Below are 25,908 nucleotides of genomic sequence, written 5' to 3'. Positions count from 1 at the left end.
TGTACATCTTCCTGATGAAATGTAATTGCAAGTACAAAATATTTTGCAAATGAACTCTGAATTCTCAAAACCAGGAGTGGGCTTACTCCTTACATTCATTGGGTTTCTCTACAGTGAGACAACTTTCCTGTACTTGAAAGAAACTGGAGCAACTGAAGGCTTTGTTGCATTGGTTTTTTTATTTGTTTTGTTTTGCTTTTTTATTGTTGTTGTTTTGTTTTGGTACTGGGGCTTGAACCCAGAGGCACTTAACCACTGAGCCACATCCCCAGCCCTTTTTTGTGCTTTATTTAGAGACAGGGTCTCACCAAGTTGCTTAAGCCCTTGCTAAGTTGCTGAGGCTGGCTTTGAACTTTCGAGCTTCCTGCTTCAGCCTCCTGAGCCACTGGGATTACAAGTGTGCACCACCATACCTGGCTTTGTCCCACTGTTTACATTCAGCTTTCCACCAGTGTGGAATAACATGTAACTATTAAGGTATATAGAAAACAAACATTCCCACATTCCTTAAATATCTATAGTTATTGGGCTTTGTGAGTTCGTAAGTGATTATTGCGACTTGAGGAATATGTAAAGACTTTCCCACATATCTTACATTCATAAGGTTTCTCTCCAGTGTGAGTCCTTTGATGTACAGAAAGATTTGAGTAATGAGCAAAGGCTTTCCCACATTCCTTACATTTATACGGATGCTCTCCAGTGTGAATTCTTACATGTCTATTTAGGTCTGAAGAAGCAGTATAGGCTTTCCCACATTCTTCACATTTATAGGGTTTCTCTCCAACATGAGTTCTTATATGTTCAATAAGGCAAAAAGATCTAGCAAAGGCTTTCCCACAGTCTTTACAAACAAAAGGCTTCTCTCCAGTGTGAGTTCTTATATGTGCAATGAGGCAAGTGGACGTAGTGAAGGCCTTCCCACATTCCTTACATTCATAGGGCTTCTCTCCACTGTGAGATCGTGCATGTTTAGTAAGGCCTGAGGACTGAGTAAAGGCTTTTCCACATTCATTACATTTATAGGGTTTTATTCCTGTGTGAATTCGAATGTGCTTTTTAAGGTATGAAGGATTTCCAAAGGATTTTCTACATTCCTTACATTCATAGGGTTTTTCTTCAGTATGAATTCTTACATGTTTAGTTAGGTATGAAGAAACAGTGAAGGACTTTCCACATTCCTTACATTCATAGGGCTTTTCTTCACTGTGAATTCGTACATGTTGAGAAAGGCCCCAGTACTGAGCGAAAGCTTTCCCACATTCTGAACATTTATAGGGTTTTTCTCCAGTGTGTGTTCGCATGTGTTTACTAAGGTAAGCAGGGTATCTAAAACTCTTCCCACATTCCTTACATCTGTAGGGATTTTTTACATTGAGACTTTCTATATGCACAGCAAGGTTTGTGGAGATAATAAAACTGCTCCCATATTCATTCCATTCACAGAGTTTTTCTTCATTGTGAGTGCCCATAAGGGCCTGAAGGTATGACCGATTCATGAAGGCCTTCCCACAGTCTCCACAATCAAAGGGTTTCTCTTGTGTGCATGTTCTCTCACATACAACATTTGGAGTTGAGTTGAGGGTTTTTCCACATTCATTAAACTCAGTAAGTTTCTTTCCAATAGAAGTTTTCATGTGCAGAGTAAGGAAGTCTTTTCCATACTGATCACATTCATAATTGCTCCCTATATTTTGAACTCTCATGTGTTTCTTAAAAAATATATGTTCATGACAGGCTTCTTCAGGTTGTTTATAGTCACAGAGTTCACCAACACTGTTGCTTCTTCCCTGTTGATACGTGGATGAATAACGATTAAAGTATATCATTTTGAGGATGAAAATGATTTTCCCACACTGTGTTACATTTATATAGTCCCTTATTTTTAGTGGGGGCGTGGGGGTTGGAGAAGGAACCCAGGGCCTTGCATATGCTAGGTAAGCACTCTAAAATGGAACTACATCCTCAGTCCAGCCCTTTTTAATTTTATTTTGAAATAGAGTCTTGCTAAGTTGCCCAGGCTGGCCTGGAACTTACAATCTTCCTGCCTTAGTCACTCAAGCATTGGGATTACAGGTGTGCACCACCATACTCACTTTATCATGTTTTCTTCTAATTGAGCAACAGGAGAATACTGCCAGAATCCTGTGCCATGCTCTAATCTTAGACTGTTAAGAAGGATGTATTCTTCTGTAACTATACACCAACAAGTTTCATGAGACATTTGGGGCACTCTTAAATTCATTATATTCAGAGTATCCCTCTGGACATTGCTCCCTTTTGGATGAAAGCTACTTCTCTCATGTCTCTCTCCTTTGGACAGATTTTCTTTTTCTCTCTTTTTTTTGGAGAGGACTCTTGGGGATTGAACTCAGGGGCACTCGACCACTGAGCCACATCGCCAGTTCTATTTTTGTGTTTTATTTAGAGACAGGGTCTCACTGAGTTGCTTGGCACCTTGTTTTTGCTGAGGTTGGCTTTGAACTCGTGATCCTCCTGCCTCAATCTCCCAAGCCACTGGGATTACAGACATGTACCACTGCACCCAGCTCATTTGGACTGATTCATTTTGTAATCTTCTGTGAGTACAGAAAATAAGAGACATCCCCTATTAATCTTACCATGTGTATCCCAGTGAAGGTTTGTCCCCTTGAAAACCCCTGCTTAAGCACAGACTCACTGGGACAAAATCTCATTTCACATTCTGAAAATAGACAGAAAAAACAAAATTAACAATTGGAGAAAGAAATGGCCTACTGAAGGAGTTAAAAATGATATGACTGGGTGTAGTAGTAGTAAAGTGCTCAGTAGTAAAGTGCTCATTAGTAAAGTGCTTTACTAGAATGCATGAGGCCCTGGGTTCCATCCCCAGCAAAACACACACACACACACACACATATACATACAGTTAGGGATGATTTTTTTCTTTTCTTTTCTTTCTTTCTGTGTGTGTGTGTGTGTGTGTGTGTGTGTGTGTGTGTGCATGCACACATTCCTGTTTCAGTACTAGGGATTGAACCCAGGACCTTGTAAGGCCAGGCAAGTACTCTATCACTGAGCTACATCCCCAGGAAGATAGAAATAATTTTTATTTGTTTTCAAATTAAACCTAGCTTAAAAATTGGAAAACTTAAAGTCAGGCCCAATAGCTCATACTTACTCAGGAGATTAATGCAGGAGGATCAAGGTCACCTGGGCAACTCAGTGAGACCTCTCAAAATAAAATAAAAAGGGGTGGGGATATTGCTTAGTGGTAGAGTGTTGCCTAGAATGTGCAAGGTCCTGGGTATGTACCATCCCCAGCACCACAAAGAAAACAAAACAAAAATTTTAAAACTTAAAAAAATCAAAGTTGGGACACCAGATGCAGTAGCGCATGCCTGTAATCCCAGTGGTTCAGGAGGCTAAGGCAGGAGGATTGCAAGTTCAAGGCTAGCCTCAGCAACTTAGCAAGGCCCTAAGCAACTCAGTGCGATCCTACCTCTAAATAAAATTAAAAAAAAAAGAGAGAGAGAGCTGGGAATATGGCTCAGTGGTTGAGTGCTCCTGAGTTCAATCCTTAGTACCAAAACAAAACAAAACAAAACAAAAAAGCAAAGTTGGGAATTTTGACTTGTTCAAAAAATTTTCAAAACTATGGATGCAAATAATTTTAAATGGCTTTTACAAATTGACTTTTTGGAAATTAAAGTGGATGGCAAACAGGATGAATGTTTGTGTATGTGTTTGGTGGTGCTAGGGATTGAACCCAGGGTCTCATAAATACTGAGCTACTCCTCCAGTCCCAGGATGAATATTATCAGGTATAGAAAATATTCAAGATCTGGACAAACAGCATACATCAAAATGATAAACTTCAAGAAGAAATAGAATAGGTTCTTTTGTAAGATTATAAGAAAATCTGAGCAGACAAAAAATAAATGGAGATGGGAAATTGAAGATATTCTAAGTTCTCAGATACATGTCCTCAATCTTCTGAAACCAAATGCATCTTAAACAGTTTCAGTCACACCCACCTTCAAGATCTCCTCTCTGCACTGCCCACAAATCTGCTTCTTCTTCCAACCAAGAGATCAGGCTGGGTTTGATGAGCTGACATCCTGTACATGGGGGAAAATGCACTAATAGAACAGACTTATGCAAGGATCATAAATCTTCACATAATTCAGGAATGTTGCTTCTAATTAAAGCAGTGAAATTATTTCAGATGGGTTAAAAATGCAAATAGCATCTCTGTGCTCCCAAAAGATTGGTTATACCTAACCTCTGAAACTCAAATTAATGATTATGTATACAAAGTGGTAAAAGTTTTAGTCATTTAGGAAATAAAGTGAAATGAAGAGATCTTTATTCTTATGGGTGAAAAACTATCCCAATTATTCTGAAATAATAATGCATCAGATTCATTTGGAGGGATTATTAAAAACATGCATGAAATCCAGGTGTGGTGGCTCATGCCTGTCATTCCCATGACTCAGAAGGTTGAGGCTGGAATATTATGAGCTCAAAGCCAGCCTCAGCAACTTAGCAAGGCCCTAAGCAACTTAGTGAGACCCTGTCTCAAAATAAAAAATAAAAAGGGCTGGGGATGTGGCTCAATGGTTAAGAGCTTCTAGGTTCAATACTTGTGGTTTAAAAAAAAAGTACAAGGATCTACCTGGAGTTTTGACACAATGTAGTATGTCAAAGGGAATTAGTAACTTACATTTCTAACAAGGTCATCATGATATGTTCATCTTGGACCACATTTTGAGAACTATCACATTAGTTTAAAATGTATTAGAACAGACACTATGCCCCTGTATTTCCCAGCATACTCAGAGTTGACATCACTGATGCTGCAGCACAGCAAGTACAGAACATCCATCTCTTCCCTGAGCTACAAGGAATGACGGAACTCTTACCTACTGATGCCAGGTTCTGGTAGTTCTCCAGCATCACATCTCTGTATAGGTCTCTGTGTGTTTGATCCAATAAAATCCACTCCTCTTGGGTGAAGTCCACAGCCACATCCTCAAAGGTCACCAAGTGCTTAAAAAAAAGTCACCAAGTCCTAAATTATTACACACACGCCAACCTGAGTAACAAGTACAATAGCAACATCTCCATATGCTTCATAGGCAGTGTGAATGAATAAGCCTTTAGAAGAAGACATTTCCTTCTTCCTTATCATCTGTCAGAGCAAACAAATGTGTACTCAGAACTAGGATGTCATGATCAATTAGCAATTACTTAATAACTAGGGAGGCTTTCAAGGCAACATCTTGCTAATATGAGAAGCTCCATTCCCTAGGGATAACTAACTGGGGACTCAGTCTTCAGCTCTACTGGTTGGAAGAAGGTGTGGAGAAAAATCTGCCTAAAAGGAAATGTGTCTACGTGTAGAGCAGGTATGTGGGACACTGCTTCTGCATACCTGATAATAATTTGTCAGGCAGTCAGTCAACATCCTTGATGTCTCTATCTTTTCTTCATGAAGGTAGATTGGGGCCCTAGAAAGAGCTCCTGGAAAAGAGAGAGAGCATGATAACCCAGAGCTGACCATAATTTGTATACTTGCATGGGTAGAAGGCACTCCATTCTAGAATGAAATTACCATATAATTGCATATCCAATAAAATTCACACACACACACACACACACACACACACACACACACACACACACATTTCTACCATACTGTGCTAGAGTATCTTGAATCACCTAGAGGCAGAAAAAGGATGGTGAGCCACACTGCCCACCAGAAAAAAAATAAAAGTCTCATTTTATAGTTCAGAAAGACGTGACTTCCTTTCCCCATGGTGATAAATGTCATGAGGGAGATTATGTGGCATCTCTTTTCAAATACACATGCCAGGGGAGCTGAATTACACAATAACATTCTCTGGCTACCTCAACACCTAAAGGAACTAAGCTGACTCGGGTGACTGCTTTGGCCCAAACCGCAGACTCTTTATGTTGTGCGGGGGGAGCCCAAGTCAGAGTCTCTGAAAAAAAGCATCAATGGGACTGGCCAGGGGTCAGATCAATGGCTGCCACTCTGTGAGTCTGAAGGTTGCCTGAATGAGCCTAGATGCTAAGACCACTTTATGGCAGTGTTCTCTGTAGACATGTAAGTGAAAGCCAATGTAAATGGTACACTCAGTAAGTAACAGGAACACTAATTATCATTTACTGAGGACCAACAGACCCGAATGTGCCCTAGGGTTTTTTTATTCATAAGGTTCACTTAATTATAAACTATCAACCCGTCACACTAGATATCACTATTTCTATTTAATGCTGAAGAAACACAGATTCAAACAATACCATTACTTGTTCCAATATCATCTAGTAAGGAAGCAGTGAACCGGACTTCAATGTAGGTAGTTGATCCCTAAGTTGTGATTTCCACAAATTAGTTTAGACTCCCAGTATCCTGTTCAGTGTTTACTTGCTACAGGTGTTTCTGATCATTTCATATGAAGTTAGTATGAAGAAAAGAATTTTATTTAATTTTAATGAATTATATTTTAAAAACTAACATTTCATTCAGTTAATTGAAAACATTTGCAACAACTTGGATATAAATATTTTCTCATGTTAATTTTATGATATAAAGAAAAATAAAGTATATCTCAATAAAATTTAATGTTATCAGTGAATTTTGAAGACTCATTATGGAACACAAATGTAATTAAATCCATTTTGTATAAATCACATACTGAAATATTATTTTTGACACATGGGGTAAAATAATTATTAGTAATCATTTCATTTCTACCTTTTTAGTTGACTGTGGGTACTAAGAAGTTTTTCCCAAGTAGTTTTTTTTCCATGCCCATTGCATTGTACTATACAGCATTAATTTAGTCCACTCCTGGGCATTCTAAGAAGTAGAATAATGATCTCTGTTGTTTGATTGACAACCTTGAGCTTCTCTTATTGGAGCAGCTTGGATCTCTGGGCTCCTGTTTTTTTTATTGTAAACAAATGGGATACATGTTGATTCTCTGTTTGTACATGGCGTAAAGGCATACCATTTGTGTAATCATAAATTTACATAGGGTAATGTTGTTTGATTCATTCTGTTATTTTTTCCCCTTCCCCCCCACCCCTCCCACCCCTCTTTTCCCTCTATACAGTCCTTCCTTCCTCCATTCTTGCCCCCCTCCCTAACCCTAACTCTAATCTCTGGGCTCCTTTAAGATTTTAGCTATAGCCTACTGCTTCATTCTTTCAACAAATAATTAAGAAATTCTGTCCCCAGGCCAGGAACTGTAGAGAGAACAAGGAATTACCCAGAAAATGTCCTAGGCCATAAAATTCAACATCCCTAAGGCAGAAATTAGAAGGGAGCAACCTTACTACAGTGGTGCCAATTGTTCCCCTAAACAGACTGTTGGTGTGAATGCTTGGCATTGAGAAACTGCTAAACTTTAAACATTTGTGATTCAATCAGGTAGAATAAGAGCCTGAAACTTGGAATGGAGACATGTTATTGGACCCTGAAGAAAGTCAATCTTAACCCCCCAAGACAGTCTGGGCCCCAGTAACCAGGAAGTAGGTTGTCCTTGGTATCTAAAGAGGCAACCTACTCTCAAGGAAAATCCTGTGATAATCCCAACTGGGCCTGAGATCTTGGAAAGAAATGTACATTCTCAAGATCTACCATGATCTGCTGTTGTCACTAAAGTAATAACCAATAAAATCCAGGGATGTAGGTATACAATATAATGCAAGAACAAAAGCTCATGCAACAAAATAATTCCCAGTCTGGAAATACGTATCAGAGGAAAACCACAAAACAAGTATGAGAATGGATACTAAGGATGTCAAGACCAGGGACAGTAGAGGGTGAAACTACCTTAGACAGGCATTCTATATATCACATATTAGCTAACAGTTAAACAATATTTAGTTAGATGATAAACCTAGACTCAATGGTGTTCTAACAGTTAGTGAGGCTGATAATGCAAGAGATTTCCTGGCATAATGAAAAGGAAGAAATCCTAGAAATAAAGGAAGATTGTACTGAATTTGTATATGATTTGCACGGCTCCCCTTCTTCAACCTATGTTAAGGACCCAGAAAACATTCTCTTCAATGAAGGTAGTAAAAAAAAATAGGTCAGTGAATGGAGACCCTCCATCCCTGAAAAACTCTGTGGTTATACTGTGCCAGACCATCATTGAGATGAATTCCTTGTTTAGAATAAGAACGACCAGAACCCATAGCAGCGGAAACCAAGTGTCACTTAACCATCTATAAACCTGAGGTCACACCAACTGTCTTTCTGCTTGTTATACTTCTGTTGCCACCACAATCTGCACACTCACAAAATAGTTCATAAGTAGTCACAGCATTCACAGTAGTACTGGGTCTACTCGAGGAAAATGTTTCAATGTAAAGAAGTGCAACAAAAGGAGCATGTTCCTACAATAAACCATCTTACTACGCCCACCACCACTCAGAAATAGCTAGACATCCCTTCAGGAGATCAGAGGTATAGGATGGGTAGGAGGTTGAATCCCAGCTATCCACTCAAAGAGATTCTGACACCGTGTTTGTGAATACAAATAATTGCTGAGATTGATAATTAACATAAGAGAATTTTTATGGAGAATTTATCAGTGTTCAACCTGATTCTGATGAACTCCTTGAATTGGTTTACAATTAGTGAAATGAAAACACTTTCGTGTGTTCTTCTATTTTCTCTTGATTTACAGCATTGGAATAAATATCACTTAGTTTTCCTGTCACTTACATATTGAAGAATAGATTCTTTCTTTGGCTTTCCCCTGCAACAATAGAAAAGAAGTCTTCAAAGGAGAAACCCTTGAAGAATTTTCCTTGGTCTCCCTTAGAAATGAACTCAGTCACCAAGTGTGGTGGCATATGCCTGTAATCCCAGCAGCTCATGAGACTGAGGCAGGAGGGTCATGAGTTCAAAGCCAGACTCAGCAACTTAGTGAGGCCCTAAGGAACTCAATGAGACCCTATCTCTAAATAAAATACAAAAAAAGGGGATGTGGCTCAGTGATTAAGTGCCCCTGAGTTCAATCCCTGGTATTAAAAAAAAAAAAAAAAAAAAAAGAAAAAGAAATGAATTCAGTCAACTCACAGGACACTTTCCCAACCTGGAACTCCCTTCCCTTTCATCATTACCTTTTCTTTTTGGTCTCTGCTTAAAAATTCCTCTCTGTTCTTACCTTTACTTATTGTCTTGTAAAGACAGAGAAAAATCACACTGACCTCTACTGTACTTCCAGAACATTCAATCAATTTGGACTTTATTTATATACTTACTTATTTGCTTAGTTAGATGACAGTCTACTCCACTAGTTTACAAGTTCCCTGAGAATAGCTCTAGGTTGAATTTTTTTCACTATTTTTGATCAAGTACTCAAGAATTCATTAAGCATGCCATAGTCTACAGTAAATGAAGAAAGAGATGAAGAAATGACTAAGTTTTAGCAATCTTAACTGGGTCAAAACTCTTGAATGGGCAGGCCTAGGTGCCTCTATGTGCAGCCTGCTGGAGGCTCAGTGAGCACAAATTTGTCAGTATTCTTAAATCACTTGGCTCTGAGGAAGGCTCTGTCAGAAGAAAGATCCTTCCTTAGGAATCAATAGCTCAGGGTCCTCCATCACATTCAGAATTATCCTGAGACCTATAAATTTCTTTCCCCAAAACAAGGCAGAAGGCCGAAGTGAAAACCCTAAGATGAGGGAGGAAAGAAGGCTAGGAGGGAGCCCTGCCAAGGCCTTAATCTTCAACCCAGATGTTGCTGTGAGCAGAGGTTGTGTGCAAACCTGGACACTCAGTCTCTCTTGCTGAGGACTCTGTGTGGTTCCCAGTATCCAGCAGTCATTTCCCTTTTGAGCTAAATAGCTCTTACCATCTTACCAAGGGCAGAGGCATACGAAAGACCATCTCCCCTGATCTTTGCTACCCTTCCTTCATCACAGGGTTGCCACCCTCATCATATAGCTGAGAAGGAAACTGAGGCATGCAGTATCAAGTGGTTTGTCCAAGGTCCCTAAACCAGTAATTGGGAAGCCAGATTCTAAGCTGCCGTCTTTACTATTACAATAAAAGTGGGTTGCTGGGCATGGTGATGTACGCCTGAAATCCCAGCGACTAGGAAGAATGAGGCAGGAGGATCGCAAGTTCAAGGCCAGCCTCAGAAACTTAGTGAGGTCCTAAGTAATTAAGTGAGATGCTGATGCTATCTCAATATAAAAATTTTTTTTAAAATGGCTGGGGATGTGGCTCAGTGGTTAAGTGCCACGGGTTCAATCACAGGTACTGCTCTCACCTCCCCCTCATGAAAGGAACAACTTCTTGTCTACCTATATCATATATACTTATATTCCTCGACTCTATCCAGAACCATGCCTTGAGAACGCAAGGTTGTTTCTCCAGCCAAAGCAGAAAGCTGGCCAGGATCTCAAGCATAGCTCTCAGAACCCTCTCTAAAGAAAGACCCACATTCTCCTCACCTCCCTCCTCCCCTGCAGATGAAGACCTACCTTGTCTGTGAGCCTGAGGGAGAAGAGCAACCTGAAGCATCTTCCCTGGCAACACATCCTTTGGGCGAGTCTTAGGGATAATAGAGGATTTTTCCTCTCAGAATTTTGGCTTGGCAACAGTAGGCTCCTCATGAGGATAGGCCACCAAGTCTGCTGAGGTTCCAAGGGGAACCCTGAAGAAGTTCACACACATGCAAAGGAAGCTGAGTGGGGAGAGGGAAACACGGCAAGCAGCCCATGGGCCGTCCAGAAAATCTGCTTGCCTTGATCAGATGTTAACAGTGAGATTCAGAGAATGGAAGAAGGGGCAATGGAATATGATAGTATCTTCCAGGTCACTCAGGAAGCCTGAACATGAGGATTTTGCAACAATAGGACATCCTAGCTCTCTGACCTTGAACTGGGAGCAGCAAGGATGGGGTAAATTGACAGATACTCTTTGGAAACTGTCCAGTTCATCCAGGATGTGGGTTTGAGAGGTCCAAACAGCAGGCTGTGAATCCAGGACAGAAAGATGCCACTGCAACACATCATAGCAGAGCTTCAGACCTGGGTTCTAAGACCACAATGAGGGCTTGGGTACTTCCTATTCCTAGAAACCTGGAGTTGCATGGCTTTTGTCTAGAACCCTACATGGAAAAATGAGACAAGGTAGTAGAGGAAGGGAAAGAATAATGACTCATGTGTGCACATTATAAGAATCCTCACTCTTCAATCTGGATACAATTTAATAAAGTTTTTAATTTTAAAAAAGATTTTAATCTAGAAAAATGAATGAAATCATTTTGATCAAAATCACTTTGATCACAACATTGATCAAAGTCTATGTTACCACAATCATATTTTAAAGTTATTCTGGGGCTGGGGAGATAGCTCAGTTGGCAGAGTGCTTGCCTTGCAAGTACAAGGTCCTGAGTTCAATCCCCAGTACTGCAAAAAAAAAAAAAAGTTATTCTGAGAGACACATACAGAGACACACACAGACACTAGATAAAGTCCCTAAGGGCACACCCTCAGTGTCTTACTTAGTCTAATCATGCTCCACCTCCCTTCAGTTACATTCAGTTACCTTTCAAATTATTAATATAGCAAATGGATTAATCCACTGATGAGGATTGTGCCCTCATGATCTAATTGTTTTATAAAAGCCTTACCTCTGAATAAATACTGTATTACCTTCAACACATGAAGTTTTAGGGGACACTCCAGATTCAAACTCTAACAGAAGATTTCCCTACAGGCATGGGAGTATAGGGGTGTACATTTTGACAGAGAGCAAAGAGTTTACTAGAATGACAGACCAAGTAGCAAGCTCAGGAACAAGATAAGAGAATCTAAATGAAAGAAGAGTCAAACACGGTTGTGTGTGCCTGTAATCCCAGCAACTCAGGAGGCTGAGGCAGGAGGACTGCAAGTTCAAGGCCAGTCCAGGTAACTCTGCAGGACCCTGTCTCAAGATTTTAAAAAGGACTGGGGATGTAGCTCAGTGATAAAGTACCTCTGGGTTTAACTCCCAGTATCTAAATAAATAAATAAATAAAAGCAAAAATGTCTCATGTCCAATTTGTGCCTTTGGAGAGACTGCACATTCACAACCCCAAGGTGAAAGTTCTACTAAATTAAGGGAGTATCTCTGATAAAGGGAGTGAAATCATCCTCAACGGCAAGATATTAGGGAATGGAGTAATTCCTCTAAAATGATATTGTCACCAACTGTGAAATTCTGGGCCAGGTTGACATTGTGTGAGATAACAGAGTGTGGGGTTCTTTCCCTGTTTCTACCCACATAGATTGATGTGTGTATCAATTTTCATCATGTTTGGGAGAAACAATGGCTTATGTGGTGAGTATATGAACCTCTACATTGTAAACCAATGGAAGTACTTATACAAATATAATAAGACTGCTGGTGCAGTGGCTTGGGAGGCTGAGACAGGAGGATCTTGAGTTCAAAGTCAGCCTTAGCAAAAGTGAGTTGCTAAGCAACTCAGTGAGACCCTGTCTCTAAATAAAATACAAACTAAGGCTGGGGATGTGGCTCAGTGGTTGAGTGCCCCTGAGTTCCATCCCTGGTAAAAAAAGTACATATAACTATATGAATATAAATAAATGTAATTATATATATTTTTTATATAAAATTTATGTGTGTTTATATATGTATTTATTTATACATATATAAAACCAAAAGACAACGGAACAGTGTGCAGTTGTACCTGACAGGGTTTTTGGATTTTATTTTTGATACTAGGGACCCAGGGGTGCTTAACTACTAAGCCACATCCCCAGCTCTTTTTAAATTTTTTTTGTTGTTGATGGACCTTTTATTTATTTATATGCTATGCTGATGAGACTCAAATCCAGTGCCTCAGGCATGCTAGGAAAGCACTCCACCACTGAGCCGCAACCTCAGCCCTCCCCACTCCTTTTGTATATTTTATTTAGAGACAGGGTCTTGCTGAGTTGCTTAGGTCCTCACTAAGTTATTGAGGTTGGCTTTGAAAATGAGATCCTCCTACCTCAGCTGCTGGGATTACAGGCATGCAAACTGTGCCCAGCTGGGTTTTTGGATTTTAGAAAGCTTAGGCTCCAAAAGGTCCCATATTTGAAAAGCAGCTACCTGGCCCATGGGACAACTTATAGACACAGTTCCCAGGAAAGTATACACCCTTGATCTGGCCTCCAGCCTCTATGGGATGCATAGAAACCTATTTAGAGGTCCATTTGCTGAACTGGAATTTTAAAAGTTGTTTGAAGCGTTTTATGTCTGTCAGTTAAATTGGCTATCTGATCTGGGACTTGTTAGGGATATGAAAATTTTTTTGAGTACCATTTCCAAAAACCTAATATGCATTTTGTTTTTAAATTTAAAAAAATGTTTTAGTTGTAGGTGGACACAATACCTTTGTTTTATTTTTATGTGATGCTGAGGATGGAATCCAGGGCCTCACGCACGCTAGGTGAGCACTCTACCACTGAGCCACAACCCCAGCCCTCATGTATTTTGATAAATGAAATGTGTACTGTGGTTGCTATTAACAACACATGTAACTCCAAAGGCAATAAGTGCCCCAATAAGAGTTTGCATCTTAGCCATCATACAGGTGGAGGTGGAAGTGTGTGTGTGTGTTTGAGTGCTGTGGAATCTAGGGCCTTGCACATGCTAGGAAAGTGCTCTACCACTGAGCTACACCCCCAGTCTCTTGACCATACATAATTTTTATTTATCTTTTGGAATCTGTGAGACAAGATTCTTAGAGTTCTTTATCCTGAAAAGAACAATTTTCTAGGGGGGTGGAGAGGGATCCCAGGGATTGAATCCAGGGGCTCTTTACCACTGAGCCATATCCCTAGCTTGTTTTTACTTTTCATTTAGAGCCAGGGTCTTGCTGAGTTGCTTAGTGCCTCGCTAAGTTGCTAAGGCTGGTGTTAGAACTTGCAATCCTCCTGCCTCAGTCTTTCAACTGCTTGGATTACAGGCATGCACCACTGTACCCAGCCTGAAGAGGACAATTTTTAGGCAATGACCAATATCATAATTGTAAAATGGGTATTTATTGGCCAGAGCCTCCAGAGAAGTGGTTTGTGATTTTTGGGAGGTGGGTGGGGAGGTGTTGTTTTTTCATGGGAACATTCTGGCCAGCTTGTAGGATATTGCTTCCACGAACAAAAGTATAATCAGCAATTGGGGGATTAAGCATGTGGTTCAGTAATAGTGTGTTTATCAAGTATGCATGAAGCCCTATGTTCGATCCCCAGCATTGAAAAAAATTTTTTAAAAATCTGCAGTTGGGTAGGGAGGATAATGGCTCAAGGTCTGTGAGAACCTCAGCTTCTATGGCATTCCATTAAGGAGCCAGCAACTGTGGATATTAAGACACATAGCAAGAGGTCAACAGTGGCAGTTTCTTCCATCATAAATCCCTGAGCAACTAAAGGGCATCATAGGTGATCCAGAGATACCAGGAGGGATGACAAGAAGTTGCCCAGATCTTTATCATGATGGAGTGTCTAAGGGCACTAATGGGAGTATAAGATAATTTTAATCTGAACAAATTTTAGAGACAGTTGAATTTAATTTGACCAGATTTTTTAGGAAGCCCCATTTATGGTGTATATTTAAGTAACACCAAGTGAGATTAAGAACAATTTATAAATGAGGAATGTGTTGCCACCATTAATTCAAAAAAGGATAAAAAGATATACCTGTATGCATTTAATGGGTGTGTCCAATATATGTCCTTGGGAAGAGGATGTCACTAATATAATACCAGACCTGTGTTCCTGGAGAAAGGTGTATATAATTATGATCTTATTTGTAAGACTATGTGTGACAGGGCTATTGAGGTTTCCCATGGCAGTTTGGAAAATGTGTATTATGTTTCCTCAGAGGTGAAGGTAAACTGCAGCTGAGAACTTACTGAAACAGACACTGCTGGGAGCACAGGCACACACCTGTAATTCCAGCAGCTCAGGAGTCTGAGGTAGGATGATAGCGAGTTCAAAGCTAGCCTCAGCAACTTAGCTAGGTCCTAAGCAACTTAACAAGACCCTATCTCTAAATAAAGTATGAAAAAGGGCCAGGATGTTACTCAGTGGTTAAGTAACCCTGGGTTCAATCCCTGGTATCAAAAACAAAAACAAAAACACTGACCAGAATATGTTGGCTAAATCTATAAGAGCAAAACATTTACAGGTTATTGATTAGGATCTGACGTTTAATACTACTACATATTGGGTATAGAGATCATAATGGATGGAACCACAGCACTAAGGTTATAGTAATCTGCTACTAAGAAGCATTTATAAACCTAGTTAACCTATTTTCAGGTTTAAGAACAGACAAGGGCTGGGGAGATAGTTCAGTTGGTAGAGTGCTTGCCTTGCAAGTACAAGGCTCTGGGTTCAATCCCCCAAGAACAGAAAAAATTGAACTGATTTGCAACTTAGTGGTAGAGCACATACTTGCCTAGCATGGGTTCAATCCCTAGCACTGGGGGAAAAACAGGCAAAATGGAGTCTTTATTCTATTATTATTATTATTATTATAGTAGTAGGGAATGAATCCAGGGTTGCTCTACCACTGAGTTATATATACACTTCCTTTTATTTTTTATTTTGAGACAGGGTCTCACTAAATTCCCCAGGGTGGTGTCAAACTTGTGATTCTCCTGCCTTAGTCTTCCATGTTGCTTGGGTTACAGGAATACACCATCTCACAAGCCTTGGTCTCTCCATTTAAAAACTCCATTTTGGCCAGGTACTGTGGTGCACGCCTGTAATCCCAGTGGCTTAAACAGCTGAGGCAGGAGGATTGTGAGTTCAAAGTCAGCCTAAGCAAAAGTGAGGCACTAATCAACTCAGTGAGACCCTGTTTCTAAAAAAAATAGAAAATAGTGCTAGAGATGTGGCTCAGTGATTGAGTCCCCTGAGTTAAATCCCCAGTACTCCCACCAAAATAAATGAATAAATAAATAAATACTCCATTTTGGCTGGGCATGATGGTGCATGCCTGTAATTCCAGAGTCCTGGAAAGCTGAGGCAGGAGGATGGCAAGTTTGAGGCCAGGCAACTTAGTGACACCCTGTCTCAAAATAAATAAAAAAATAAATAATAAAGGGCTGAGAATGTAACTCAGTGGTAGAGTGCCCCTGCATTCAATTTCTAGTACTGAAAAAAACAAAAACAAAAAAGTCACAAAACAAACAAAAGAAACCAACATTCATACTTTCTCCTATTTTCTTTTTGTTGATGTACCATTTTAACATACAGTACTAATTTTTTTCCTGTTAGTTATGAATTGGAAATCAGACTCCTCCTTTAGCTTTTTTCCCAAAAAAATAGCACGAGTGTGAAACCTGCCAATAATACTTGATGTACTCCTTTCACCCTAGAAATCTCAAGAGTCAATTTTTAGTATGCTTCCTTTACCTGTTATTCCATTCCTCTTCAGCATGACTAATTCCCATCATGTGTATAGTTGTTTTGTTCTGTTTACTTAGCACTCTCTCCTTACTTTCACCAACTGCCATACAAAGACAAAACAAAATAATATTGTCCTTTACTTCCAAAACCCTCGTCAATTTGTAATAGTATATTTATTTCCTTGGTTAAATGCTTGCCTCCTCCTCTGGTTTATAATTTCCTAAGAACAGTTCTTGGTTGAATTTTTTCATTTTCCCTTAATTAACCATCCACACACTATGCATGAAAAGTGCATGAAGAGATGAAAGAATAACAAGATTTTGGCAATTTCACCTTCTTTAAAACTTGCAAATAGGCTGGGTGAAGTGGTGCATGCCTGTAATTATAGCGACCTGGAAGGCTGAGGCAAGAGGATGGCAAGCTTGAGGCCAGTCTTAACAACTTCGAGAGGCCCTAAGCAATTTAGTGAAACCCTGTCTCTAAATTAAAAATAAAAAAGGTTGGGATATGGTTCAATGTTAAAGCAGCTCTGGGTTCAATCCTCAGTACAGAAAAGAGAAGAGAAGAGAAGAGAAGAGAAGAGAAGAGAAAAGGAAATGCAAACAGCCAGTTGCAGTGGTGTGCACCAGCATTTATTTGGGAGGCTGAGGTAGGAGTATCACTTGAGCCCAGCCTATGCCACACTATAAGACCCCATCTCAAATAAAAAACAAAACAAAACAAAACAACTTTGCAAATCATTTTATTTATTTTCTGTTCTGTAACAATCACCTAAGTATAGTTACTACAATCATATTTAAAACTTACTCATCTTAAGCTGCTATCTTGACTCTATACCTTAATTCTTACATTTCCTGAACTCCATTCTCAAACTAGGAAGTTCGTGGATTCCATTATAGTCAGATATAAATTCAAATCACTTTCATGCTTAAAACATTTCATAAGGTCCCATGGCCTCACAATATAACCCAGTCATTTTTCTGGTCCTACCTCACTCCTGTCCTCTCCCACCACTCTCCCTCTTTCTGCTCAGCTTTAGCCAACTCCCTTTCCTCAGTTCAGGAAATGTACGAGGCTCTCAACTACTCTGGGACTTTGCTCATGAAGTTTTCATCTCCTGAAATCTTTCTTACTCTACACACTCATTCTAGCTCAATGATCTAACTATCAAATCCTACTCATGTCTTATTCTCAATGTAAGTATCAATCCCACTCAATATGCCTTCCCCTTTTACCAATTCTTGGTGTTCAAATTATCTGTATGCTTAAGAATTTCTGAAAGAAAAAAGGTGGGGAAAATATTTACTTAACAACCCTGTTGAAGGTAAATTCGATTGCGCAGAGTTGTGGGTTGGAGAGGAAATCCAGCGGTAAAGCGCTTGCCAGCATTCACAAGGGCCTGGGTTCCATCCTAAGCACACAAAAGAAAAAACGGGGGGGGGGGGGTTGCAGCGTAATAAAACCTCCATTCTTTCTCCTGTAGGTCTCGGTTTTGAAGCTCTGTGGGAAGGTACAGACCCAGAAACTTCTGATAAAGAGAACGGCTGAGTATTCTTTAGCAGAAAGACTCGCGGTCTACAAATGCTTATGGTAGTCACACAACAGCGCCTAAGAAAGTATCTGTATCTAACTACCTTAACACAGTGTGGCAAAAATAAATACAAGGCTAGCAAAGACAAAGTCAAATTCTCATATGAAACATTTGTTTGCATAAGAAAAGGAAGATCGTCCCCCCAACTCCTTTCACCCAGGGCTCACCAGAACGTGTAGGAATCGCTAGGTCCTTGGGGATGGAGGACGCGGGGCCAGAATCTATGATTCGATAGAAGAAAAATTTTTTTCCTTCTGGAAAAAAAGGGTTCTCTGGAATCTTCGGAAGAGGGCAGCTCAGTGCACGCGGTCACCGACGACGCAGGTCACTCTCCGACCCGGCTCCTCCCGGGACCAGCCACCGGACGGCTCTCGGACCTGGCCGCGCCGGGAGGACTCGCGGCCCCGGCGGCAGGAGAGGAGCGGGCGAGGCCTTTCCACCAAGGCTCCTCCGAGGCCGGGGTCAGACCTGTCTTTTGTCGCCTCACTCCCACACCCGGACACTCCGTTTCACGCGAGTATCTCAAAGAAAGGACAGATCGACGACCACCCAGGCTAAGCAGCTTTGACAAGCGCCGCCGGCGGCGGAAGAGGGGCACGTCTTACGACGTCACTTCCGCTCCAGTCGCAGCGGCCTGGGCCGGGGTCCCGCCGCGGGAAACCCTCTCTTCCGCGAACAGGCCTGTTCGGCCTTACGGCTAGACAGAAACAGGCCCAGGGCCCGCGGGCTAACTGCGAACCAGAGCTCTGGGCCCGTGCGGCCGGGGAGGGTGGGGGACCCGGCCTGGCCAGCGCGGCCGCGGGGTGGATGAAAGGGCAGGGTTGGGGGCGGGACGCTCACCACCGATGCCCCTGGAAGTTCCCGCGTCCTGCAACCTATCCTCTGACCTACACAGCAGCCAAGAGACTTACACGCTGGCATAGAAGCACAGTGGGTCGCACAGTGATTCACAGGTGAAACGGTGACAACTAAACCCACGGAGCTGAGGCCCCAGCCACACTGGAGCAGACGCCGAGAAAGGCACACTTGAACAGGACCGACCTTTTGATACACATAGGAAACCCTCGGATTTTCGTGATAGATTAAGGACAGATGCAAATTATTTTCCTTTGTCTCTTGCTGTTCTTCTAATTTATTTTTTTTTGGGGGGGTATGGGTACTGGGGATTGAACCCAGGTACTCACTCACTCTACCAGTGAGCTACACCCACAGTTTTTTGTCTTTATTGTTATTATTATTGTGGTTATTATATTTGGTACTGGGAATTGTATCCAGTAGTGCTTTACCAATGAGCTGCATCCTCAAACCCTTTCAATTTTTTGAGACAGGATCTCACTAAGTTGCCTAGGTTGGTCTACAACTCGGCCTCAGGAGTAGCTAGGATTACAATCCTGCAACACCATGATCGGCTATGAATTTTTTTTTAAGCAATATGTTTTGGAAAAGAAATTGGCATTTTCCACTGAATTTGGTGGGGTTCTTTTTTTTTTTTTTTTTTTGAACTGGGAATCGAACCCAGGGCGATGCGAATGCGAGGCAAATGCTTTAACCCTAAGCTACATTCCAGTCCTTTCCACTGACTTTGAGTTTGTGTGACCCATATGACAAAACTCATGTTCATCAAGAGAAATGTAAAAGATTATTCATAGGAACTTGATTTGACAATATCTTGAAGTAGAAAAAAATCCAAATTCCCCTTAACAGAAAAAAGGAAAAACTCTATTATCCTCATTTATTGAAATACTCCAAGAAAAGCAATAATTTACAGATTGTAGTAGCTATGGTTGCCACAAATCTAGTGGTTTAAAATAACACCAGGTAGGCTGGGGATGTGGCTGTGGGGTAGAGTAGTTGCTTAGCATACTTGAGGCCTTGAGTGCAATCCCCAGTACTGGTTTAGCCAGGTTCTCTGCCTAGGATGTCATAATGCTAAAATCACATTTGGCCAGGCTGTAGTCCCATCTTTTTAAAATTTTTGTTGTGCCAGTGATCGATTCCAGGACCTCATGCATGCCAGGCTACCACTGAGTTATACCCCCTGTCCTCTATGTTCGTCTTAAGACTGAAAATGGTGAAGGGTGTCCTTCTAATTTCCCTCACATTATTGGCAATTTATTTCTGTGTGGCTGTAGAATTCTTGACTGCTTATTTCATCAAAGCTAACAACAGAAACTGGGCGCAGTAGGGTGTGTCTATAATCCAGCTACCTACTTCTCATAAGGCTGAGGATCTTCACTTGGACACCAGCCTGGGCAATTTAGTGAGACGCAGGCCAAAAAAAAGAAGCAGCAGCAGCTAGCAACAGAGAACAGAGAAAGTGTTTTGTTCCTGAGTCTCTGATTTGCTACATCCTTTAGGTTAGGTCAGGCCATCTCCAGGATAGTCTCCCATTTGATTAATTATTGTCCACTGACTAGGGACGTTAATTTCATCTGAAAAAGTCCTTAGTCATTGCCACAATTTTAGCTGTGATAACCCATCACATTAATATATTTTTTTCTTTTTTGGGAGGGGGACTTTACCAACTAAACTACATCCCCAGACCTTTTTATTTTTTATTTTGAGACAGAGTCTCACTAAGTTGCTGAGGCTGGCCTTGAACTTTCGATCCGCCTACCTCAGCCTCTCAAGGTGCTGGGATTATAGACAAAAGCCACTATGCTGGATTCCAAATCATTCTTTAAAAAAAAAAAAAAAAAAAAAAAAAAGGTGTTGGGGAGAGGTGCTGGGTGCTGTGGTAAATGCCTATAATTCTAGCTACTCAGGAAGTTGAGGGAAGAGAGAAGAGAGTCACAAGTTCCAGGCTGGTCTGGGCAGCTTAGGAAGGCCCTGTCTCAAAATAAAACAAAAAGGGCTGGGCTTTGGCTCAGTGGTATAGTGCTTGTCTAGCATGCACAAGAGCCCTGGGTTTGACCACCAGTACTTGATGAAAGGAAAAGAAAAGGTAAAGACAAAACAGAAGAAAGGGACTAATTATCCGTGTGTGTGTGTGTGTACGTGTACTGGGGAGCAAACCCAGGACCTTGAGCATGCTAGGCAAGGGCTATACCATTAAGCTACATCCACCACTGTCTTTTACTTTATTATTTTGCAGTGCTAGGGATCAAAGCTGGGAAACTCTTGCATGTTAAGCAGGTACCCTACCCACTAAGCCATACCTCCATCCTAGGGACTAATTATCTTGAGGCTACTATCTAGAGGTAATATTCTCTCTCTCTCTCTCTCTCTCTCTCTCTCTCTCTCTCTCTCTTTTAGTTGTAGGTGGACATAATATCTTTATTTTATTTATTTATTTTTATGTGGTGCTGAGGATCCAACCTGGTACCTCACATGTGGTAGGCAAGTGCTCAACCACAGCCCTAGGTAATAGGCTCTTATTTTTTCATCTTTCCCTCTTATAAAAGAGAAAGAGTTGGTCATGGTGGTGCAAATTTGTAATCCCAGTGACTGGGGAGGGTGAGGCAGGAAGATGGCAAATTCAAGGCCAACCTCAGGAATTTAGTGAATGCCTAAGCAATTCAGGGAGAACCTGTCTCAAAATAAAAAATGAAAAGGGCTGGGGATGTAGCTCAGTGGTAATGTGCCCCTGGGTTAAATCCTTAGTACCAAAAATATATAAATAATAAAATAGGCAGATACTAAGAACTGTGGCTTCACCTGGGCGTGGTAGTACATGCTTGTAATCTCAGCAACTCAGGAGACTGAGGCAGGAGGATCTTCAAGTTCAAGGCTGACCTGGGCAATTTAGGGAAACTGTCTCACACACACAAAAAATATTTTGAAAGGGATGAGAATCTAGCTTAGTGGCAGAGTACTAAACTAGCATGCACAGGGCCCTGGGCTCAATCCCCAGTACTACACACACACAACAATAAAACAAGACAAAAACCCCCCATACCAAAACAAATGATCTTGATAAAATGGGATCCCTTAATCCCCCATTTAAGGTAGTTAATATGGACCAATGTAAGTTAAAATAGGGTCTCCAAAAGTAAAATTTATTATGTAGTATATACAAATCCTATTTGATAAATGGGTAGTTATCCCCACTATTCTTCATTCTATAGCCTCATTTTTCTTGCTGTTAAAAAAGAAATAAGAGCTGGTGGTGGTGGTACATGCCTGTAATCCCAGTGGCTCAGGAGGCTGAGGCAGGAGGATAGAGAGTTCAAAGCCAGCATAAGCAAAAAGTGAGGTATTAAGCAATTGAGTGAGACCCTATCTCAAAATAAAAATAAAAAATAGGGCTGGGGGTGTGGCTCAGTGGTGGAGTGTCCTGAGTTCAATCCCTGGTACCCCTCTACCCCCCAAAAAGTCAGAAATGCTGCCTTACAGTTGTTGGGGCTGTCGGGAGTGACTGAACAACCTTAATGCTGTAATCTTGTCCTTGAAGGTCCTATGTGCAATGCCCAGTATTGTTGTTAGTGAGTCTATTCAATCAACAACTGGTAAATTATTTGCACTTATAGATTGGCTTTCTATTGATTTTCTATTCAGTGGCTATTTCAGTAGCCTCTCTGCAACATTTTTTTCCCACTTCTAAAGGACACATACATTTTTCAGGTCACCATGAGGTGCCTCAACAGCTTTGTCATCACAATCTTTGCAGACATGATTGTTTTCATTTCTTTTTGCAATAACTTAGCAACCTCCCAAACCCTTTTTACTTTTAATTTTGAGACAGGATTGCACGAAGTTTCTGAGGCTGGTCTTGAGCTTGCCATCCTCCTGTCTCTGACTCCCGAGTGGCTGGGATTACAGAGGTGGGCCCCGGTGCAGACAAAATCTTGAGGATATCCACCTTGCTACAGGAACATTAAATTAACAACGTCCTCCTCCAAAGAGATCGACACTTATTAAGGACGAATAAATCCAAAATTTGTTTGGGTTCTGGTGGCACCACAGTCCTCATCTATAAATATTACTTATAAATCAAAACCAACAGTCACTCCTGTTAGTGTCTGCAAAAACAGTCCTTCACTGGAATGGCAGAAAAGCTTTTGTGAGCATCCTGAGGGGTGAGTCCCCACCCCCACTCTTGCCCTACCGGTTTCTCCGTCCACACCCGGCGCGCAGGACCTGGTCCCGCCTCCAACCCCGCCCCGGGCGTGGGCCCCGCCCCCGCCCGCCTCCCCGCTTAGAGGCCGGGTTCTAACCTCAGCTTTGGCCTCTGGACTTCTTTCTGCCTCCAGTCCCTTTGATGAGCCCACCCGGTAGCCCCCCGACACGAGAGGAAAGTAATTTCTCCGGCCGAAGAGGTCTTACGTGCTGTCTGCCCGGAAGCGGAAGTGACGTCAGTGGTCCACCGCCTCCTTTCTGGCCCGGTTCGCCCGAGACCTCACGACTTGGTGGTCTTAGGTCTCAGCCTGGCTTTGGTGAGGCGTGACGGAAGGGATGGGCCGGCGGTGGAAGGGGTGGTGGAAACACGAGCGTGGCCCCGGCGGTCCGAAGGACCTCTTCCGAGAGGCCGGGCCCGCCCCGCCCGCCGGGCCGCGCGTCCTCCCGGCGTGGCCTGGTCCGGGAGGCCGCCCGGGCAGTGGGTCCCGTCCAGCGGCGGGCTGAGCTGCGTCCCAGGGCTCGTCCTGGACGTGTTCCCGTGCACCGTGCGCCCCTCCTAAAAGCCTCCGAAGTAACCTTTGTGAATTTTTTTCCAGAGGGAATAGAATTTCCGGCACTGGAGTCACGTTGATCCAGACCCTGCGTGCTCCTCCGGGGACCCGGCGATTCCTGCGTGTCCGGGTGAGCGCTGGGTGAAAAATGCGACGAAGGGCCCTTCTCCTCCCTTTTTATGCAAACTGATATCTCATCCGGAAATTTCGCTTTCTTTGTGCGTCATGTATTTATTCGTGACACGTTGTACTCTGGTAGAAAGAGAAAGGTACTTTCTAGGTGTCTTGTGAACCTACGCAGACCTGTATGTAAAACTAAACGTGCGTAGACCCCAAACGCCACCTTCTCCCGAAGAAGAACAGAAGCGGTTTTTTGTTTCGGATGCTGCAAATGGAACCCAGGGCCTCATGCATGCTAAGCGTGCTCCATCACAGAGCAATACCCCATCCCCAGTAATAATTATTATCTGAACCTTATAGGTCTCTGCCTCCCCACCAACCTTATAAACCGACCTCCAGGAGGAAAGAATGAAGGCTTTGTTTTGTTTTGTTCTAGGTACTGGGGGTTGAACCCAGGGGTCTTGCAAAGTTGCTGAGGCTGGTCTCCAATGTACCTTCCTCCTGAGTCAGCAGGAGGATTACAGGTGTGCCACCCCACCCGCTAAGAAGTCTTTGTTAGACCGGTACCACCAATTGAATTAACCATTTGATTTCTCCACAGAATAATAAAATACATTTTATGGTGAACTGCTTAAGCATATATTGAAATTACAGGCATGATACTTTTATGTAGTGGGTGATATATCACCTAAAGATAAGAATATTGGCCTACTATAACCACGATATTAATATTTCATCCAAGAAAATTAAAAATAATAATGTATTATTAATCTGGAATTTACTTTTTTTGAAATTAATATTCTCCACGTTGTTCCAAAGTAGACTTTTGGGTGTTACTGAATCTAATATCTATCTCTTTAAAGTTGTTTTTTTTTTTTTTTTTAAAGGAAATTAGGTCAATTTGTTTGTTTATTTATTTATTTAATGTCTCTTAGGATCTTTGAACTGAAAACGGTCACTGTTGTTTCTCTGTTGGCTTTTTTTGAAAGGTCACATTTTGGTTTTTCTGTTTAAATTCTGATGGGATGTTTAAATATTTTCTCCCTTTCTTATATATCCTATAAACTGATGAATGTCTGAATGACAGAGGGTAGAGAAAAAAATTCAAGGTAGGTCTATTCTTTTTTTTTCAAATGTACTGATAGAGGTTTAGGAAAGTAGAAGTAGTTATATATTCAGTGTAGGATGGGGACAACCTTGAGAGAGACTGTTGTGGGTAAAGCAAGGAATACACATGAGAGCTATCTTCAGAGGAAGAGAGAGCCCTAGGCCTGTTTTGAGGGAAGTTACACACTAATAAGGAGGGCAGATGTATTTATGTAGTGATCAGAATTTTGGAAGTAAAGTGTAATGTGCTTTGTTAGTATATGAAAGTTGGTGCAGGTTAAAAAAAAAAAAATGAGTTTTATTTAAACTGAGATCAAAAGACCATAGGAATTAGCCTTTTGAACTAGGAAGTATGGAAAGCATTGTATGACTAATTTTATTTCTACAGTGAAAGGGAAGTAAATCAATGGTTACTCCTAGGTTTAACAGTAATTTTCCTTGGGGAAACAAGTGAGGGACAAATCTAATCTTCAATGTATAACTAACAGGAAAAATAAGTGTTAGCAGATCAAATAATGTAAATCAAAAGAAAATAAGATATAGTGTGAATATATTTTATTTTCATAAATAGGGAATTAATTCAAGGAATTATTAAGAATGAGTGATTAAACATTAAAAATGAGTTCTGCATGAAAATTCACACGTTAATTATCAATCGTAGGATATGTTTGTGTTCATAAACAGTTAAAGCCTCTTTGAGTAGTTTTCAGTCCATTTTGGGATTCCCACCAATTTCCCTGAAAGAAAGTTCAGACCAGCCACTCCTTATATAGGCTGACCCATCTAGGAGTTTGATATCACTCCATAGGTGTATAACCAGAAGATTCCCGTGCGAATGTGACCTGACAGAAAGCTCTGCAGGGACCCTTTGGTATAAAAATATTCATGTTACGTTAAGTGTTTGCCACTTGGAGGTCTCAGTGAGCTAGCTGACCATAAAGAAAAAAATTTGATGAGGTTTTGTTTTGTTTGTACCATAGATTGAACCCAGGGCCTTCCACATCTTCCACATGCCAGGCAAGCTCTCTCCCTCTAAACTGTATCTCC

General features: G+C 41.4%; 2 protein-coding genes across 17 annotated transcripts in view; one reads left to right on the top strand and one right to left on the bottom strand.

Moving 5' to 3' along the window:
* Window positions 1–294: 294 nt before the first annotated feature.
* LOC124968523 (zinc finger protein 266-like) lies at window positions 295–23,770 on the bottom strand. Of its 5 annotated transcripts, none has more exons than XM_047531066.1 (6): window positions 23,291–23,770; window positions 5,414–5,502; window positions 4,902–5,028; window positions 4,014–4,097; window positions 2,619–2,701; window positions 295–1,787 (listed from the first exon to the last, which is right to left on the bottom strand). In XM_047531066.1, exons 2-6 carry the CDS (start codon window positions 5,444–5,446, stop codon window positions 522–524), a joined length of 1,593 nt encoding a protein of 530 aa, XP_047387022.1. In that variant the 5' UTR covers window positions 5,447–5,502; window positions 23,291–23,770; the 3' UTR covers window positions 295–521. The 5 variants fall into 5 exon arrangements, with proteins under 5 accessions (XP_047387022.1, XP_047387020.1, XP_047387023.1 ...); XM_047531064.1 differs by lacking the exon at window positions 23,291–23,770 and adding an exon at window positions 18,193–19,233; XM_047531067.1 differs by lacking the exon at window positions 23,291–23,770 and adding an exon at window positions 10,513–10,547.
* Window positions 23,171–25,908, top strand: part of LOC124968521 (zinc finger protein 501-like) — a 23,573-nt gene continuing 20,835 nt past the window's right edge. For 4 of the 12 annotated variants that reach the window (XM_047531062.1, XM_047531057.1, XM_047531056.1 and 1 more), the window contains exons 1-2: window positions 23,172–23,400; window positions 23,680–23,764. The gene's annotated coding sequence lies outside the window, so the exon portion shown is untranslated. Of the gene's footprint in view, window positions 23,401–23,447; window positions 23,765–24,190; window positions 24,279–24,845; window positions 24,864–25,908 lie in introns of those variants that run through there. The other 8 variants (XM_047531060.1, XM_047531059.1, XM_047531052.1 and 5 more) reach the window with 5 other exon arrangements.

This window comes from Sciurus carolinensis, chromosome 17, assembly GCF_902686445.1.
Source record: "Sciurus carolinensis chromosome 17, mSciCar1.2, whole genome shotgun sequence".
In the NCBI taxonomy this organism is placed as follows: domain Eukaryota; kingdom Metazoa; phylum Chordata; class Mammalia; order Rodentia; family Sciuridae; genus Sciurus; species Sciurus carolinensis.
This window is presented reverse-complemented; position numbering and strand designations above follow the sequence as displayed.

Bases quoted from the DNA above. Each gene is read 5' to 3' on its own strand.
- LOC124968523 (XM_047531066.1), bottom strand. From the start codon at position 5,446: ATGTTGACTGACTGCCTGACAAATTATTATCAG. The intron at 5,029-5,413 runs GTATGCAGAAGC...CTTTTTTTTAAG, and splicing joins GCCTGACAAATTATTATCAG to CACTTGGTGACCTTTGAGGA. The intron at 1,788-2,618 runs GTAAGATTAATA...ACGTATCAACAG, and splicing joins CCTTCACTGGGATACACATG to GGAAGAAGCAACAGTGTTGG.